The 16,679-nt window shown below is 40.3% G+C and overlaps 1 protein-coding gene across 21 annotated transcripts in view; it reads left to right on the forward strand.

Annotated features, from left to right (window-relative positions):
• The window catches only part of KIF21A (kinesin family member 21A), a 122,473-nt gene that overhangs the window by 94,419 nt on the left and 11,375 nt on the right, over positions 1-16,679 (forward strand). For 5 of the 21 annotated variants that reach the window (XM_084802897.1, XM_084802900.1, XM_084802902.1 and 2 more), the window contains 8 exons: positions 2,348-2,408; positions 3,001-3,055; positions 5,258-5,472; positions 8,971-9,078; positions 10,412-10,540; positions 12,522-12,560; positions 13,219-13,233; positions 16,409-16,545. In XM_084802897.1, coding sequence (XP_084659023.1) covers positions 2,348-2,408; positions 3,001-3,055; positions 5,258-5,472; positions 8,971-9,078; positions 10,412-10,540; positions 12,522-12,560; positions 13,219-13,233; positions 16,409-16,545 — 759 coding nt within the window. The remainder of the gene's footprint in view (positions 1-2,347; positions 2,409-3,000; positions 3,056-5,257; positions 5,473-8,970; positions 9,079-10,411; positions 10,541-12,521; positions 12,561-13,218; positions 13,234-16,408; positions 16,546-16,679) is intronic. The other 16 variants (XM_084802886.1, XM_084802901.1, XM_084802898.1 and 13 more) reach the window with 8 other exon arrangements.

Consider the following 16,679-nt stretch of genomic DNA (forward strand, 5'->3'; position numbering starts at 1 on the left):
ATGCCAGGCAGTGACAAAGACTGCCCAGAGGGTGTGGAATTTCAGCTGGTAGATAAAAGCTAAGGAGAGGGGAGATACAGTTGTATTATGAACCAGCAGGTCAGTGCTCTGGAGAAACAAGTGCATGGTTTCTAATGATGAAATTTAAGGTTAGAGGCTGAGCCAAGACCACACCCCTTACACTTAAGATCTTACAGCCTTTGAGGAACATCTGTATATTTTTCATGTTAGCACCACCTTTATTGGGGGGCCAATACCGTACAGCAGTATTTATGCCTAACAGATACCATATTCTAGGCCCACATAAAGAAAACATGTAGTCAGCATCAGTCATATGTTGGCATCTACACCTAGTAAGCATCCTTGGTTAGTTTGTTGTTGACGGGGGATACTTTGAGTTAAGCTTTTGGAAGTTAGCCAAAGTGTGTATAGGTGTGAAAGCAGGTGTTTCTAAAAGGAACCCTCACAAGGCTGCCGTGGTAACTTTTCCATATGCTACTCTTTAAGACAAAGATATACCTTTTACTTAAAAATGCTATTTAAAAAAAAAGATGGAAAAGTGCAAGATTTTGGTTAATTTCCAGTGATGTTAGGTTGTAAAGCTCTACCCCGGTGTGGATGGGCAGGACACCTGGGCGTTCTGTGCCTGCTTTAATCTAGATGCTGCTGGGTGAGAAACACACTTGGTAGTCTTGCTCTAGAGTTGGGAATCGTGTGCTACCCAGATCAGGCGTTTCACGTCAGTTTCGGTTTTGAGGACACACCTAAGGTGGTGACTGTCTGGGGTGGGGTCCTCTTGGCTCTGGTGAGGTTGTTTATGGAAAGCATAAATTATCTCTCTGGAAGGCATATATTCATAAACAGGAGTTAAGTATTTTGTTGTTGTTGTTTTTTAAACTAAGTTTGAACTTCTGCTTCGTGTTTCAAGTTCTAGGTGTTTTCACCAGTATCTGAAAGTAAAATGGTCGTAAAAATCATATTCATTTGCGAACACCAAGCCCAGAGAGCAAAACTCAGGATGGGGCAGGACAAGGCTGTAACCTCTCAAGGCCCACCCCCAGTGACATTGTCCCACCCACAAGGCTGCACTACCTCACCACGCAGCTCAACCTCCTGGGGACCAAGTGGCCAATGTTCTTGTAAGGAACATTCCTCGTTCAAACTAGGATAGCTTGTCATTTCTTCATAACCTTAGTTTTATATTATTAACTAGCTATCCATCAGCCGTCTTAGCAGCCCGGTATTCAGAGGATTAAGTCCCCTCTTGAACAAATGGCTTTGTGATGCACATTGCCTTCAAAACCACCATTTCCTTCCCGTCTGTGAATCCTAAACATGGTGCCATCTTAGACAATATTTCCAGATGTTACGAAACTTTCACCAACACGTGTCCTCAGTGGTAGAAGGAAGGGAACACGAGAGAGGAAGGAATGAGTTGATGTGTCTTTAGTGTTCTCATGTAACATGTGAGTTACACACACATATTTAAATAGAATGTGAATTTTTAAAAACTGCATGTATATATAGGGGCATGTATATTAATAGTTAAATAGGTTTTTGTTTTTGTTTTTTTTGTAGCTACTTTAGCTACTGATTTCCTACTTATCTACGGATTTCCTCATTTCATATTTGGTTTCCTTGTTTTTGTCTTTTGGGGTTTTTGTTTGTTTTGTAATTTTTCTAGCCTGCTACAGTTGTCCTGATGCGGCAGTCACTTACTCACAGTAGTTTACAGAACCGTTGCATGCACACCTGTCACTGTCTTTGTCATCTGTGTACCTGTGAACGAGATGCATGCTGTTGTGTGCCGTCTGAATATCTTCGTAGATCCTCTTTCTACTGGAGATTTTAAAGGGGGGGGGTGTGGTGGTGAAATATTCTACAAACTTGCAAAATTGGTACAGTGTTAGAATGCTTATGTGTGCGGAGTGTTAGTCACCGACCGAGAACGCTGAAGGAACTTAGGGAGCGTTTGCTGCGACCTTCGTGTTTTAATCAGCGGATTTGTGCGTTTGAGCAGGACATATATAAAGAGTCTCACTATAAAGTAATGGTATGTGCTCAGACAAATATATGATCTAATCCCCAATCTCTTAATACTATTTCCTCAAATTTCACCATTCAAACTCTTGATTTTTCCGTATTGAACACATTTCTCTTCACCCTAGCAGTGCAACTAAAGGCGGTTCTTAGAAGTGCTCTACAATTTGTCGATTTTGGTTCAGCAGTCCAAATCAAAGTGCCCGTGCTGACATGCTGAGCTGATGTGTGTATATAGATATGTTTAGCCTAAGACCGAGGTCCCCATCCGACTTGTGCAACACTTGCACTTTTCACTTTTTCCTAGAAAACGAAGAGGACAGTAGTGATGAAGACGGCCCCTTACATAGCCCGGGCTCGGAGGGAAGGTAAGAGCTGCAGAGGCTGCCACACTTGACTTCTGTAACGTTTTCTTTTAAGACGGGCTTTTCCTTTTAACTATGTGTACTTGTGCATGACCGTGGAGATACGTGCCCATGAGTGCTGAAGCCTGCACAGGTCAGGATACAGAATCAGATCCCTTGGAGCTGGAGCTACAGAGGGCTGTGAGCCATTCCCTGTGGTGCTGGGAACCGAACTCAAATCCTCTGTAAGAGCAGGAAGTGTTCTTGACCAATGAGCCATCTTTCCATCCCATTACATAGGATTGTTAAAACTTGAATCTACATTGAGCAATTATCTTAAAATAGAAATAATTTTGAATTTTGTGATTAAGGTGATAGTCCTAGGAACAGTGGTATGGAAGTCCAAGCCATGCCTGTCTTACATTTAAAAAATAAAATATGGGAGTATTTCATCAAGGGAAAGAATTAACATTTAATAAATCCACCTGGATTTTAAATGTTACTTCTCTGTGTTTTTCATAGATACATTTTTTTCCTAGTTGTCAACATGACAGATATGCAATTCTGTATAGTGAGTTTGAATTTAATGTCATGATTGATCTTTATTTATATGCAGCACCTTGTCTTCAGACCTTATGAAGCTTTGTGGTGAAGTGAAACCTAAGAACAAGGTAAGAAGAACTACAGATACTGGACGAACATTTCCCGCTCTTCTCTCTTTCACCACTAAACTGACAGGCTTCAGCCTCAGCCCCTCACGTAGAGGGGCAGTGGGCAGGCTTTTTCTCAAATCCTCTTACTTGAAATGAGATCATTAAATAACTAAAGTGATTGAATAAGATTATGAGATAGAAATGAAAGTACAATAGAAATAATAAATTGATTTTTATTCTCTAAAAGTAATAATTGAAAAAAATATTTTGAAAATCTCCTCAGCTGAAACTTCAAGCTTTACAAGATTTTTATACTATTTATACTTGATAAAGTGTAATGTGGAAGTGGATTTTTAAGCCATTGGTTAGTTCAGTAGTAGGCTCTACAGTGGTGTACACAATAAATCATTTAAACTGACAAGACATTTGTGAAATTCTAGCGTTCTGTTTTTTTTTAATTGTTTCTCCCTTATTAAGTATTTTTAGAATATCTAAAATAATAATTTAGGAGCTGGAATGCATATTTATAGGGACTTAAAAAGTAGATGACACTCATTTTTAAATGTGTAGGGGTCACAAGTATGGCTGTATTTGATATTAGATGAATTAGCTAACGCATTATGCCAGTGGAAAACAAAGAACACTTGCAGTACCTTGAATAAGTGCATAAAATCAAGTCTTGAAAATCAATGCTGTACAAATGGACAAGGTAGTTTTAAGGACCACCAAAGTTAATCAAATAATGTAGTTGGGTAATTTGGCTCTCCCACAGGGCATGGGAGAGGAAGTCAGGAGCGATAAAGACCATTAAGTGTTGGCTTTTTTTTTTCTAGGAATATGAGCCCAAGGCTATGAAAGCCTCCATTTTCCCTCATGATAAATCTTAATTAGATATAGATTCTTCATTGTAAAATTTCTTTACTTCTAAAACATTGTGAGGATAATGAACATGCGTCTTTAGATTCTTGTATGGTCTTTTGATTACTGGCTTTTCAGTATACAGTTTGTAATTTGTTCTGAATGATCAGTCAGGCTACCAAAACTCAAACATTCCATTGCGGTTGGATCCAGGGTTAGCAGAGAGGGGAATCTGGTAAGGTAATTTTCATTTTCTAGGCTCTGTGAAAACCTACTCAGGCAAATTCTATGTAAGATGCCCAAGAGCCTTAAGACATGATGGCCACAAACTGGTCTGAAAGCACTGTGGTTAGGAAGCAGCTGGGGAGAGGTGTTCTCTGCCCCAGCAACCTTTGCTCTGGGAAGAACCAAGAGGGGGAAAATGTGTCCACAGGGCTTTATCTTAGAATTCTAAAGGGCTACGTTTGAACTATGGAGATGCAACAGAGGTCCCATTCCTTTGAATAATGAAGGCTTCCTATGATTTTTAATAAGGAGCCTTGATGGTACCATGCTAATGACGTAGAATAAAAAGTTAAATACAACAGAGTGAATTTCCCAGTGGATAGAATACACTCACTATTTAGGTGATCGGTAGGAGAAAAAAAAAACTTCTGAAAGTAGAAATTTAAAAATTTGTAGTAAGAAAGTTTAAAGATGGGCAGCATTACAGTTTAGTTGAACTCTAGAGCAATGGATTTTCCTTTGGCATAATTCCTTCCTGGTGCCTTTATTCACTCCTTTCTCCCCCTTTTTAAAAGCAGTGACATGAGGAAGGGGCTGGTCAGATGTCTGACTTTGCAGCTTTCACTTCTGTTTCCACAGGCAGGTGCAGAGCATTCCCTGTGCCCACAGGCAGGTGCAGAGCATCCCTGTTCCCATGGGCAGGTGCAGAGCATCCCTGTTCCCATGGGCAGGTGCAGAGCATCCCTGTGCCCACAGGCAGGTGCAGAGCATCCCTGTTCCCATGGGCAGGTGCAGAGCATCCCTGTTCCCACGGGCAGGTGCAGAGCATCCCTGTGCTTTCACACTCTCACCTGGGAACAAGTAACCTCTCCACAGCTCACATAACAATAATTTAGACCTGTCCCTGCCACAAGTGTGCAATCCAAATGCTGCCCAAATGCAATCCAAATGTTATCGTGGCCTGGGAAGGTCTTATCTGGCTATAACTCTCTGCCTTGTCACCACCACACATGCTGTGTCTTTGACACACCTGCAAAGAAAAGATGTGCTAAAGGTTTTGTGTTTTTTTTTTCCTTTTTAAATCTGTTTCACAATGAAGTGTGCTTCTGATTGCTCCTCTTTCCATTCTTTAACTAGGCTCGAAGGAGGACCACCACTCAGATGGAACTGCTGTATGCTGACAGCAGTGAGCTAGCCTCAGACACTAGTGCAGGAGATGCCTCCTTGCCTGGCCCTCTTACACCTGTTGCAGAAGGGCAAGAGGTTGGAACAAGCGCAGAGACCAGTGGTACTTCTGCTAGGGACAAAGAGCTCCTCCCCCCGCCTGGCTTACCTTCTAAGATAGGCAGCATGTAAGTCTGGCCCAGCTACACTAACTCTGTTTCTTTTTGGCTTTTTGTTGTGTTTATTAATACGCATGTTGCTAATTATTTCTGTTAAACAAAACACTCTCCAATTTTCAAAGTCATTTCTGTTAGGTATTGTTGACCCTAATTTTTGTTTGTGTATGTTTAAGGGTGTGTGTGTGTGTGTGTGTGTGTGTGTGTGTGTATGTGTGTGTGTGTGTGAAGTTACATGTCATGCTCAGCATTCTCAGTGTACATGGTGAGGTATGGTCCATCTCTAGGCCAGCAAGCTTGTTCCTGGAATTCCCTTCCTCTGCCTGCCTTGGGCTGGGGTTATGGGGTGGGGTGGGGTGGGGTGGGGTGGGGTGGGGTGGAGGGGGCGTGTTCACCTGATTTTTATGTAGGCTCTAGGTGTGCAGCTTCTGCTCACCATGTTTGTGCAGTCAGCGCTTTACCCAGAGAGCACCCTCTCCAGCGCAACCCTAAGGTTTTGGATGGTCAAAATAATTTAAAGTTAAATGTTCTTTTTTTGATTTGCTTTGTTTAATCTCTTAGGTTTTAGGGATAATGTTAAGGGCTCGTAGTTTTCTGCGTAATGATTATAGGCACAATTTAGAAACACTTGCATTGAGTTAAAGCGATATAAGTAAAATACATGTCTACAGATGGCTTTGAAGGCTCAAATTTGCTCTAAATTATTTACAGTCTACTCCTAGCACTCCGGTAGGACAGTAAATTGTTGCCAGTCCCTTTAAGGAAAAAAATGTTTTTCCTATTTTATTTTAGATTCTTCTTCTTCTTCTTCTTCTTCTTCTTCTTCTTCTTCTTCTTCTTCTTCTTCTTCTTCTTCTTCTTCTTCTTCTTCTAAACAGGGCCTCACTCTGTATCCCTGAATGGCATGGAATTTGCTATGTAGAGCAGGCTGGCCTCTGGCTCCCAAGTGCTGAGATTAAAGATGAGCAGGCCACTCCCGCCTTTCTGAACTCTTTACCTTGTGTGTCTGGGGAGAATGCCAGCACAAAGTATTCTTTATTGTCAGTGAGGCGCTGAAGAAGGAAATCTCTGCTCAACAGCTGTAACAACAAAGCCTTTTGCCACATAGCAAAGAGTATATGTTCACTCTCCCTGCTTTTGTTAGTGTGCAGGACAGTGCATGTGTGTGTGTGTGTGAATATGTGTGTCAGTGTGTGTGTGTGAGAGAGAGTGTGTGTGCATGAGTCTGTAGGGGGTAGCAGGAAAGTGCACATGTGAGTGTGTGTATAAGTGTGTGAATGTGAGTGTGTGAGTGTGTGTGGAGGGGTAGTTACATTAAAATTAGAACTGTATTTCCCTTTTAAACAATTCTTTTTTACATTTTCATTTATTATTTACATGTATGAGTATTTTGTACATGTGTGCCTCATGCCTGTGGAGGTCAGAAAAGTATGTCTGATATTCTAGAACTATAGTTACAGATTGATGTAAGCCACATTGTGGGTGCTGGGAATCGAACCTGGGTCCTTTGAAAGAGCAGCAAGTGCTCTTACCCACATATCTTACTCAGAATGATTTTTAATGATGTTTTTGCAACTAACTCTTATGTATAATCTAGCAAATCATTTCTGAAATGAGTTCACATATATGATAAATATTGCCCTAAAGCAGCATGCAACATACAACTCTACAAATAATACAAAGTAATAAACTTGCTACCTGTGAGTGTCTGTTTTCTGTAATATTCTTTATTTCACGGAGGCATTTCTACCCTCTTCCGTTCAGCAGTCCCACCTCCTACCTTTAGTTACAGAATTAATTTTAATGACAGAATTTTCTTGCATGTGCTTGATGAGCTTATATAATTCATATTGATGTTGCTAACCAGTGTAGCCTTGGCTTCAGTGCGGTGATAGGAGGTGGGCAGTGACCCAGGTAAGGGATTGCTAGGGACTCACCTGTGCTCAGCGTGTAGTCTGCCTCATGGCAGACACTTTAGCAACGTCAAGACTAAGTCTGTGGCCTGGAATCCCCATTCAGGTAATATATCTATTTACAAATGTATTCTTTATGACAGATTATGGAAAATGTCTTTTTTTTTCCTGCCTCTTCATACGATTTGCCTCTAAGTTTTCATGAACTTAGAAAGCTGAATTGATAATTCCTAACACTTTTTTTTTCTTTTCTTGTTTGAGGCAGTCTCTCGGAGCCCAGGCTGTCATCAAACTATGCAGCCGAGGCTAATGCCTCCGCCTCCTGAGTGCTAAGATTTCATGCCTGTAGCACCCTGTCAGGCCCAGGTTCTAACAATTTAAGCTTTTCCATACACTTGGTACAGGAGCACCCATAGCTGTTACTGTACCATTTTCATTTCCTTATCATTGTATAGAATGCAAAACTGCTAAAATATGCTTTCTTCGGGCACATGAAATTTAGTGATATTTAGTTTTCACTTTTGAATATCAACTATGCAAACCCATTCCCTGTTTTCTTCTTATTGGTCTAAGTCGCTGAGACTAGGAATATTCATCATTACATTCACAATACTCACAGCCTTTAAGTTTCATTTATTCAGCAACCACTCCATTGTTTTCCATTTTGTTTTATTTTAAAAGGGGTTTTGACATAGAGTTTCATTCATTGCACCCCAAGTTGGCCTAAAAAAAAAACTCACTATGTAGCCCAGAATCCAGCAATATAATTCCCCACTTCTACTGAACCCACCTCCTCAGGAATAATTGAGCTGGAGAAAATAAATAATTTAAAAATAAACTGACTAGACCAATTGCTCTCAAGACTGTTTGGTCTACTGCTCTACCTGTAAAGTGATAAGTTTGCCTTAAACGTTAAGCTGTCTAATTTTAATTTGGCGTTCCTTGTGGGTGTTGAGTTCAGTCTTTACTAAAACTACCTCTGGCCCCAGTCTCTTAAGTGCTGAGATTATGAGCTTGAGCTGCCACACCTAGTTTTTACCAGCTAAAGTTAGTGACAAGAACATTTTAGTACTAAAATATACAAATTTCCTAACTGATGTCTAAACCTAGTTCAGTAAAAATAACTGTCCTTATTGGTTTTGTGTGACTTTTATATTGCTATTTTATAACCACATTTTAATGTTTTCTTTTAAAATTGTTTTATTTCTCATACTCTAGTAGTTTTCTTCTTGCAAAACTTTTAAGATAATTTTCCCTCCGATAACCAATTTCTGATAAAAATTGGGTACTTAAGATATTTATTCTGTTTATTTGTCAGTATGATTTGTGTTTACATTAAAAGATTCAGACTGGCACATCATTAGTGAAACTGCTAAGTTTAAAATGTGTGATTCCTGAGCTTCTATCAACAACAACAAAAAAGAAACAAGTCATGTATTATTTTCCTATTCTTGTTTTTTTTTCCCCCCAAGAAATAAATTTAGAACGTTTATGTCAGATTGCCTGTCGAGGTTTTTAAAATTTAAAGATATTAAAAATATTTAAAGTAAAAATAAATACATAAACAAAAATAATCAATTTTTTTTTCCTATTTTAGTTCCAGACAGCCATCTCTATCAGAAAAAAAAATCCCCGAACCTTCCCCTGTAACAAGGAGGAAGGCGTATGAGAAAGCCGAAAAGCCAAAGGCCAAGGAGCACAAACAGTAAGTCCCCAATGCCATCCATCTTTGAGGTGGCTTAAAAGTCCCCTGCAGCAGCGCCTGCCGAAAGGCGCCTGCGCATTGCTGCCCGTGTGCTTTTGCCTGGTTTTGCAGACTCTTAAGTGAACTCTTGGCTTGGCTAAGCGGTCTTCCGGCTTTCTGGTCTCTCACACTCATCCTTTCATATGACTTGAGCTCCTGTCTCCCTGTTCACGTCACTAACGTTTTCTTCGGTTATTTTCCTATGTCCCTGAAAACATTACTAAGCGTTTGGACTAAAAGTTATCAAGCTTATATTTCAAATGATCTTCCATTAAAAATCCCAAAATGAATCCCGCCTATCATTTAAAATTGGCTTAGCCTCGCGCCCCGCCTCCTGCCCACCCCACCCCCGCCTTGAGTGGCCACGGACTCTGTGTTAACGATAAGGCGTGGCATTCGGTCATTTCCTTGCTTCTTCTCACATCTGGATTGTTGCTGTCATCCTCAGTCACTTCTTTTATGTCTTATAAGGGTTTCCGGCCGCCGTGACATGCAGAAGTTGAGTGAATTAAATCATTATGTAAAACACCTCAACTTTTGCTACCACCCTACCTCTGCGTTTATACAAAGTGCTATACGGGGCAGGTGGGGCTATGGTAGAGGGCATCTGGGCCCATCTCCATTTGAATACCAGTAAACATCACTGTATTCTTTTGTTCAACATAAAGATATGTTCCTATAGTTTCTGTCCCTCAGAGGACAATCTTACACTGCCACTCTCTTCCCTTGTACCAGGAAATAACTTACACGTTTTCTTTTTCTACGTTTACCATTGGTGGAGCTACTTGATTGGCATGCGTGCTATCTATTCATCCTTTCTATAGTTTTAAAGAAGTAATTTGCCTTTTTAAAAAATTGAATCCAGTGTCTCAGGAATCACTGAGAAATGGCAAACTAGAGAAAATAAACTAGGAAGTCAACTGATTGGGCAAATTGTTCTTGAGCCCTTTGGGGCAGCTTCTTGACCTGGACAGTGAGCATCTTGCTCTCAATTCTAGCTAGATTTATATTTAAATTGGGCTTGCCTTGTAGATGTGGATTTTGACTCTCAGTAGGAGTCTTCTCTATCTACACTGCCATCTTGTGGCCAATGTGACAAACTCTAGTTTTAAAAATAAATCGTTTTCTGTCATGTTCAGAAAGCATAAATCTTATTTAAAAAAAAAAAAGGAAGAGAGGACGAAAAGAAGGAATTCTATCATTAAAAAAAACTTTTAAAAAGGTTGTTTCTAGAACTTTCCTAACAAAGCCTAACCAACTAAAGCCACCTGTTTAATGTTCTTTTTTCTCGTAGCTCAGATTCTGGCGCTTCCGAGGTTAGCCTCTCACCTCCTTCCTCCCCACCAAGCCGGCCCAGTAACGATCTGAATGTGTTTAATCGCCTTACTGTTTCTCAGGGAAACACGTCAGTTCAGCAGGATAAGTAAGTCGTGGAAGAGAGGCCTGGCCTCTCACCCCAGACTCCGCACCCCCAGAACAGTCTGCGCGGACCTTTCGCCCTCTCTGTTTGGGAGGTGGAGTCTGAATAGTAAATAAACTCTTGCCATATTTTTGTCTTTATTAAATGGAAAGGGACCAACGTGGCCAACCTGAAGCTATTTCCCTGCTGACCACGGCTCCCTGCAGTAAATATGCACGGCCGTGCCTTCCGATCTTAACTTGTCTATCCTTGCACAAGAAAATCAGAACTTAAAATTTCTCGAGCATTTGATGTTAAAACATCTTTGGAGTTTTCAGCTTCTATAAACTCACAAAACTGTCTAACCCAGTAGGACCATATTGAAACATGGTGAATGCTTTACCATTGGTGGACCACTCCCAGAGAGCACTGGTTCCTATAATTTGGTGTTCTAGATAAGTCTACCACGATCTCCAGTCACTGTGTTATCAGAATAAAATACAGCCCATATGGATGGAGGACGTGGGACTGGAAGGGCATTGTGGGGAGAGGCCAGGATGTGGAAAAATATCATTTTCACTACCACAGAAGTGAAAAGGTATCCTATGTTAAGCCAGAACTTTTTTTTTTTCTTTAAAAGTTCAGTATTAATATGACCGCCATAGTGTCGTCTTGAGCCCTGGCTTGTCTGCTTGGAATTTTAATAATAGCTTTGTGAGTGTATGCCCTTGACATCCCCTCCCTGCTTCAGCTGTTAGTTCCCTGTGCTGTTATCTCCCCGCATGTGACATCTCTGAAATTTATAGGATGCCATTTAAAAGATCTGCCTAGTGTGCTTAGGTTCTATTAAATGGCTCTATAAATGTAATTACACTCATCGTTTGGAAATCATTTTTAATCTGCTCAATTCATAAATCAGTTATTCATATATTCCTTATAGTTTATAAAATATATATATATATATATTAAGTAGCTAACATGCCCTTTAAACTGATTTAGAAATGTGTATTCTGTGCTCTTGAACAAAACAGCCCTGAATGTTATTAAGGCATTCTTCAGTTGAGGAAGATAGGAAATTAGTGTTAGTGATGGCAGAAGTCTGTTTTCACTAATATGTGACCAGTTGCTAAGCTTCGAATACTTTGCATTCACGGTAGTTATTAAACCTTCTGTCACAAGCTGGGTGTGGTGGCTCACAAGTGCAGCCCAGCACTAGAAACCCTGAAGTGTCCAAGGCCAGATTGGGCTACATAGTGAATTTCAGAACAGTCTGAGGTACCTGTCTCAATTTTCTTTCTGTCACCCTTGATAATCTCATCATAGCTTATTATTTTGTTACTTAATATGTTTTATGGATTGCAATAATTTTACTGCTATTATCCCTATGAGTAATATGTTGAGTCCACTGAACTTACATGTTGAAAAAAAAATTCCCTTCCTTTTTGTATTCCTTTTTTGGGGGCTCCTGTTGAGAGGCTCATATTTCATCGATGGCATGCAGACCTCACGGTGCGGTTCTTCACATGTTATGTGTCTGTCACCACGACCTTTCACATTCTCCCCCAGAATTCTACACGACCCCTAACAGCCGAGAACTTGTCAGACTTCCACATTAGAATCTACTAAAGTAGTAACTACAGAATTTTTTTTTTTTAAAGATAGTCATCAAGTTAAGCCTGCAGTGATGCGGTTCATGTACTTGGTATTTTCCTTGCCGGGGCCTGAGTTTTAGAGGTGAAGGTAGAGTCTATGGGCCAGTACTAGGTGCACAGTTTTTGCCCCTAAACTTGGTAGAAAACAAAGACTCTTTTTTTTTTTTTTTTGGTAGAATTTAACTATACTTTAAATTTGCTGATTTCCAGTGCAAGTAGAAAAACAGAGACTGCAGGGGAAGTGTTTACAAAATTCTGTTATCCACACTGTTGATTTCCAGTCTGTCGTCAGTGTGTCTTTGCCTGTTCTGACATCTGTTCTCTTCCTCACGACTCTAACTCTTTCGCTGTAGGTCTGATGACAGTGACTCCTCTTTGTCGGAGGTACACAGGTACTTTCTTCCTCTCTTTCCTGCGTCCTTTCATTCCACTGACAGCCTAAACGCCTCCCAGAAATCCTAAGCGAGTCTCAGGTTTTTCCTTGCATGTATAACTCGTTGTAAGCCGTGTGAGTGCACTAATATTTTAAAACATTAATTTTGATGTGCCGTGTGAGTTTATCCTGTAAAGAAGTAGCAAACACTTGTTATGAAAACTTGGGAAGTGTGTTTGTTGCTGCCTGTAGACTTAATGTTTTTCCTGTAAACGATCATCATTTTTCACCAATACCAATGTCAGAAGGGCTTGAGTCTTCAGGTTAAGCATTTCTGCTGCTTCTAAGTCTAGGGGATCATTTTTTGTTGTTGTTTTTGGTTTTAGCAATTTGAAAAGTAAGAAGTTTATTTCATAGCAGCATCCTAGAATAGAAAAAGGATACGATCATGACAAACTAAGAGCAAAAAGTAAAGGAACTTATCATTTGAAAATTTTAAATGGATATGTGAGGTTTTAAAAATAATAGCGTCACATCTTTTTCACGTTATGGATTTGAGGAGAGACTTAATTTCTTCTCCTTTTTCTCTCTTGTTCCCTCGTTCCATGCTTACCCGTGTGCCTCCTCCCTCTTTCCTCTTGTTTCCCTTGTCTTATGGGCATTTTTCTGAACATCAGCAGATCTTCCAGAAGGTAGGCAGGGGAAGGGAGGAGAAATTATTCTCACAGTGTTAAGGCTTTACTGGTATGCATGGAACAAAAAGAATTGATTTTTTTTTTTGACACAGATCAGCTTTCTTGTACAAATTTGCATAAAGATCTAACTGAATGAAATATTTTAAAGGTCATTTTTACATTTCAGAATGTGAACAGATTAATTAGAATACAATAAAATACCTTATATGTGTACTGTTAGTGCCCATATTTCTCCATCATCTTTAGTGGTATGGGGTAATTGTTGTAAAACATTAACAACTCTAATATGCTGAATGATTTTAGAACACTTTAATTTACCTAGTGAATACTTGGAATAGTTTTAATTTTTAATGTTGAGATTACTTTTCTTCTGAACACTGACTAACCAGTGGTATTAAATACAACAGGACAGGCTGGGGTGCTGCCTCAGAGGGTAAGGTGCTTGAGACAGACATGTAAAGCCTAGAGTTTGGGTCTGCAGAACCCACACCCTGCCCCGGCAGCACTCGGGGAGCAGGGACAGAGATGCCTGGGGCAAGGTGACCTATTGCTGTAGCTGAAATGGTGAGAGACCTGCCTCAACATAAGAGGTAGAAAATACCTCAGGGAGACACCTGAACGCAGCCTTAGGCCTGTTCACATAGTGTGCACTTGCACCTGCCCCCACTCACATGGGCCCACACAGATGGGAACATGCATACAAATATGCATGCCACACACAAAGCCCATGTAAAAATAACAGAAGCCTCCTGCTTTCCAGGAAGTTAGCTGTGCCGAGTATGTTGCCCTATTGCTGGATACCATACTAGGAGCCACAGCTGGTCCCATGGGAAGGGAGTCTGGAGACACAGGGTTGGTCACCTAAGTGATTTTACTGTGCAGTTGTGTCCTGAGGATGATTTGTGTCGTTGAGTCGCAAACAGTTCTTACACTGCTAGCATAGTTTCATTAATTACTTCTTGTCCAGGTGTACAGTTCAGTAGCCTTTACAGAAGAAGAATACCTCTTGGAAACTTGAAGCAATGTCTGTAAACCTAATGGTGCTCACACATTTGAGAGTAGCATTTCTCCCATTTTAGTTTAATTTGTTTAAATTCATATAAACAAGCTATTTGCTATTAATTTCGATCTAAAATTTTGCACTCAGGCAGATAAATTGGAATATATATATATATTCTTGTCTTTGTACACCCAAAGATAATTTTAAGGGTCCCTTTTAGTGACATGGGATTACTTTAATTCCAAATTAAAAAAACAAAAACAAAAACAAAAAAGAACTACAGTGTAACAAGACCTTACTTTTTTTTTTAAATAAGCCTGTTTACCTCCTTTACATTTCTACCCATGGTTGTTGTTGGTTTTTTTGTCTTTTTTTTTTTTTTTGGCTAGGCTTCTTTAGCTATATGAGAATAAATTTAGTACCTTTTTTTTGTTATATGTGACAACTCTCTAAGTATTTACCTTTTTAAAATTCATGACCATGTCCTTTCTCCAGTGTCTGTACTTTTATCATCTTGACAGTTCTAATTTTTTTTTCCCTAAGTTGGAAAGATTCCAGTATTCCGTGTTCTTAAGAACACAGCATCTAGAGCTAAAAGCCCTCTCCTGATGTGGCCAAAGCAGGATGTAGATACCTTGGCACATCTTCCTAAGCTGATGACTTCTGTGAACAAACCATTGGCAATTTAGGTAGAGGAGCTACAAGCAGCTAAGATTTTATCTTGTAGTCAACAGGTACAGCCCTCTCTCTGGAAGTTAGTCCTGGTTTTCTCTCGCATCACGCTCTTCGCTTTTTGGTTATAGATCTGGGTGTACATTTTACCCAACAATTCTGTTACGGCCACACATAACTGACTTCTTGTTTGGGTGATGCCACCTTATGCCCTTACCACCTTACCCCCCCTGCCCCCTACCCCCACCCCCACCAGGCAGCACCGTATTTGCCAATCCATTTCAGTTATTAGGGCCAGGGAAAGATTGGGCAAATGCCAACGGACTCTTTGCCCTGGGACAGCTGCTTTAGTACACCGGTTTCATATTTAGATCCCTTTTTCTCTGACAGACTTAGTATTCAGAGTTCATTGGTGTGAACAGGAAATGTGCACGTTGCATACCTTGTTCAGTGTCTGATGACACTACAGGGAGCACCCCATGAGGCTGGGAAGCCCATGTTATGTCTTACTGACCAACATGTACTTTTAGAGGTGTTTATGATTTATCCAATATTTTTCCATGTGAGGACTCAGCAAGAAGTTAATGTCTGAGGTGGTTTTATCCCGTTTTAAAATCTTTGATTTCTAGGAGTATTGGCAATGCTCTTTTTTTTTTCTTCAATGGAATTTTCCTTCGGAGAATTATGAATAATAATGCTAATAATTAAAAGCAGAAACATTTGCTGTTGCAGCTCACAGCCAGAAGAAAAATTAAGAATGCATTTGACTGATGCATTCTGTCTTGGTTTTTCTCATCTTTACTCTTCCTGACACTCATTAGAATTCGCACTGTTATGGTAACCTTTTTAGTCTCTGGAGCATGGCCCACCTGCTAGACTAGGTGTTTAAGAAATAGCATCTGAAAAGCAGCTCCAAAGAGCTTAATGACCACTTACATCTTTCACTTTAAAAATCTTTGAGATTATCAAAGGCTTTTTTTCACCCCTTTAAGTTTGCTGATGCTTAAAAAAAAATCATCTTTCCTTAAGTTTGTTTCCATTCTGTAGTTCTGTATTTTTTACCCCCATTTTTCTTTGAGCACTGCTTTCTGTGTAGCTTAGGTCTTACGTGTCACACTTTCCCCGGCATATTCTCTTTAGGCATAGGATTCCATTCTGCCTGACATGAAGCCATGGCTTTTCCTCACTCATCATCTCGGCTTCCTTGTTGGTCATAACAAGGAAGGATGAACTGGTTCATAAGAAAATCCAGGTTCATAAGAAAACCATCGTTCTTACTGCTTGCAGAATTAGTTGCTAGTGGACACCCGGTTAGCTGAAGTACTCCACCGCTGTTGTTTCTCACAGTATCAACTTCCCTTTGACTAAAAGAATCAAGGGAACAGTCCGGATGTTATTAATAATTACTTCTAAGGGCTCTTTAAGAAAGCATGGGGGAAGAAAGTAAACCTACTTTAATAATAGAGATACTAAAATCAATCTTTTTCCCCCCCACCTCAGGGGCATAATCAACCCATTTCCTGCCTCCAAAGGAATCAGACCGTCTTCACTTCAGTGTGTTCACATAGCTGAGGGGCACACAAAAGCTGTGCTCTGTGTGGATTCTACTGATGATCTCCTCTTCACTGGATCAAAAGGTGCTAGCCACGGCTGGAGAGATGATCAGTGCTTAAGACTGGGCGGTGCTCCTCTGTCGGATTTCAGTCGTTCCCAGTGCCCATGCGGTGCAGCACATGCTGCCTGTAACTCCAGTTTAAAAGAATCTGGCACC

This window comes from Acomys minous (assembly GCF_964271855.1).
Source record: "Acomys minous genome assembly, chromosome: 12".
Classification (NCBI taxonomy): Eukaryota; Metazoa; Chordata; class Mammalia; order Rodentia; family Muridae; genus Acomys; species Acomys minous.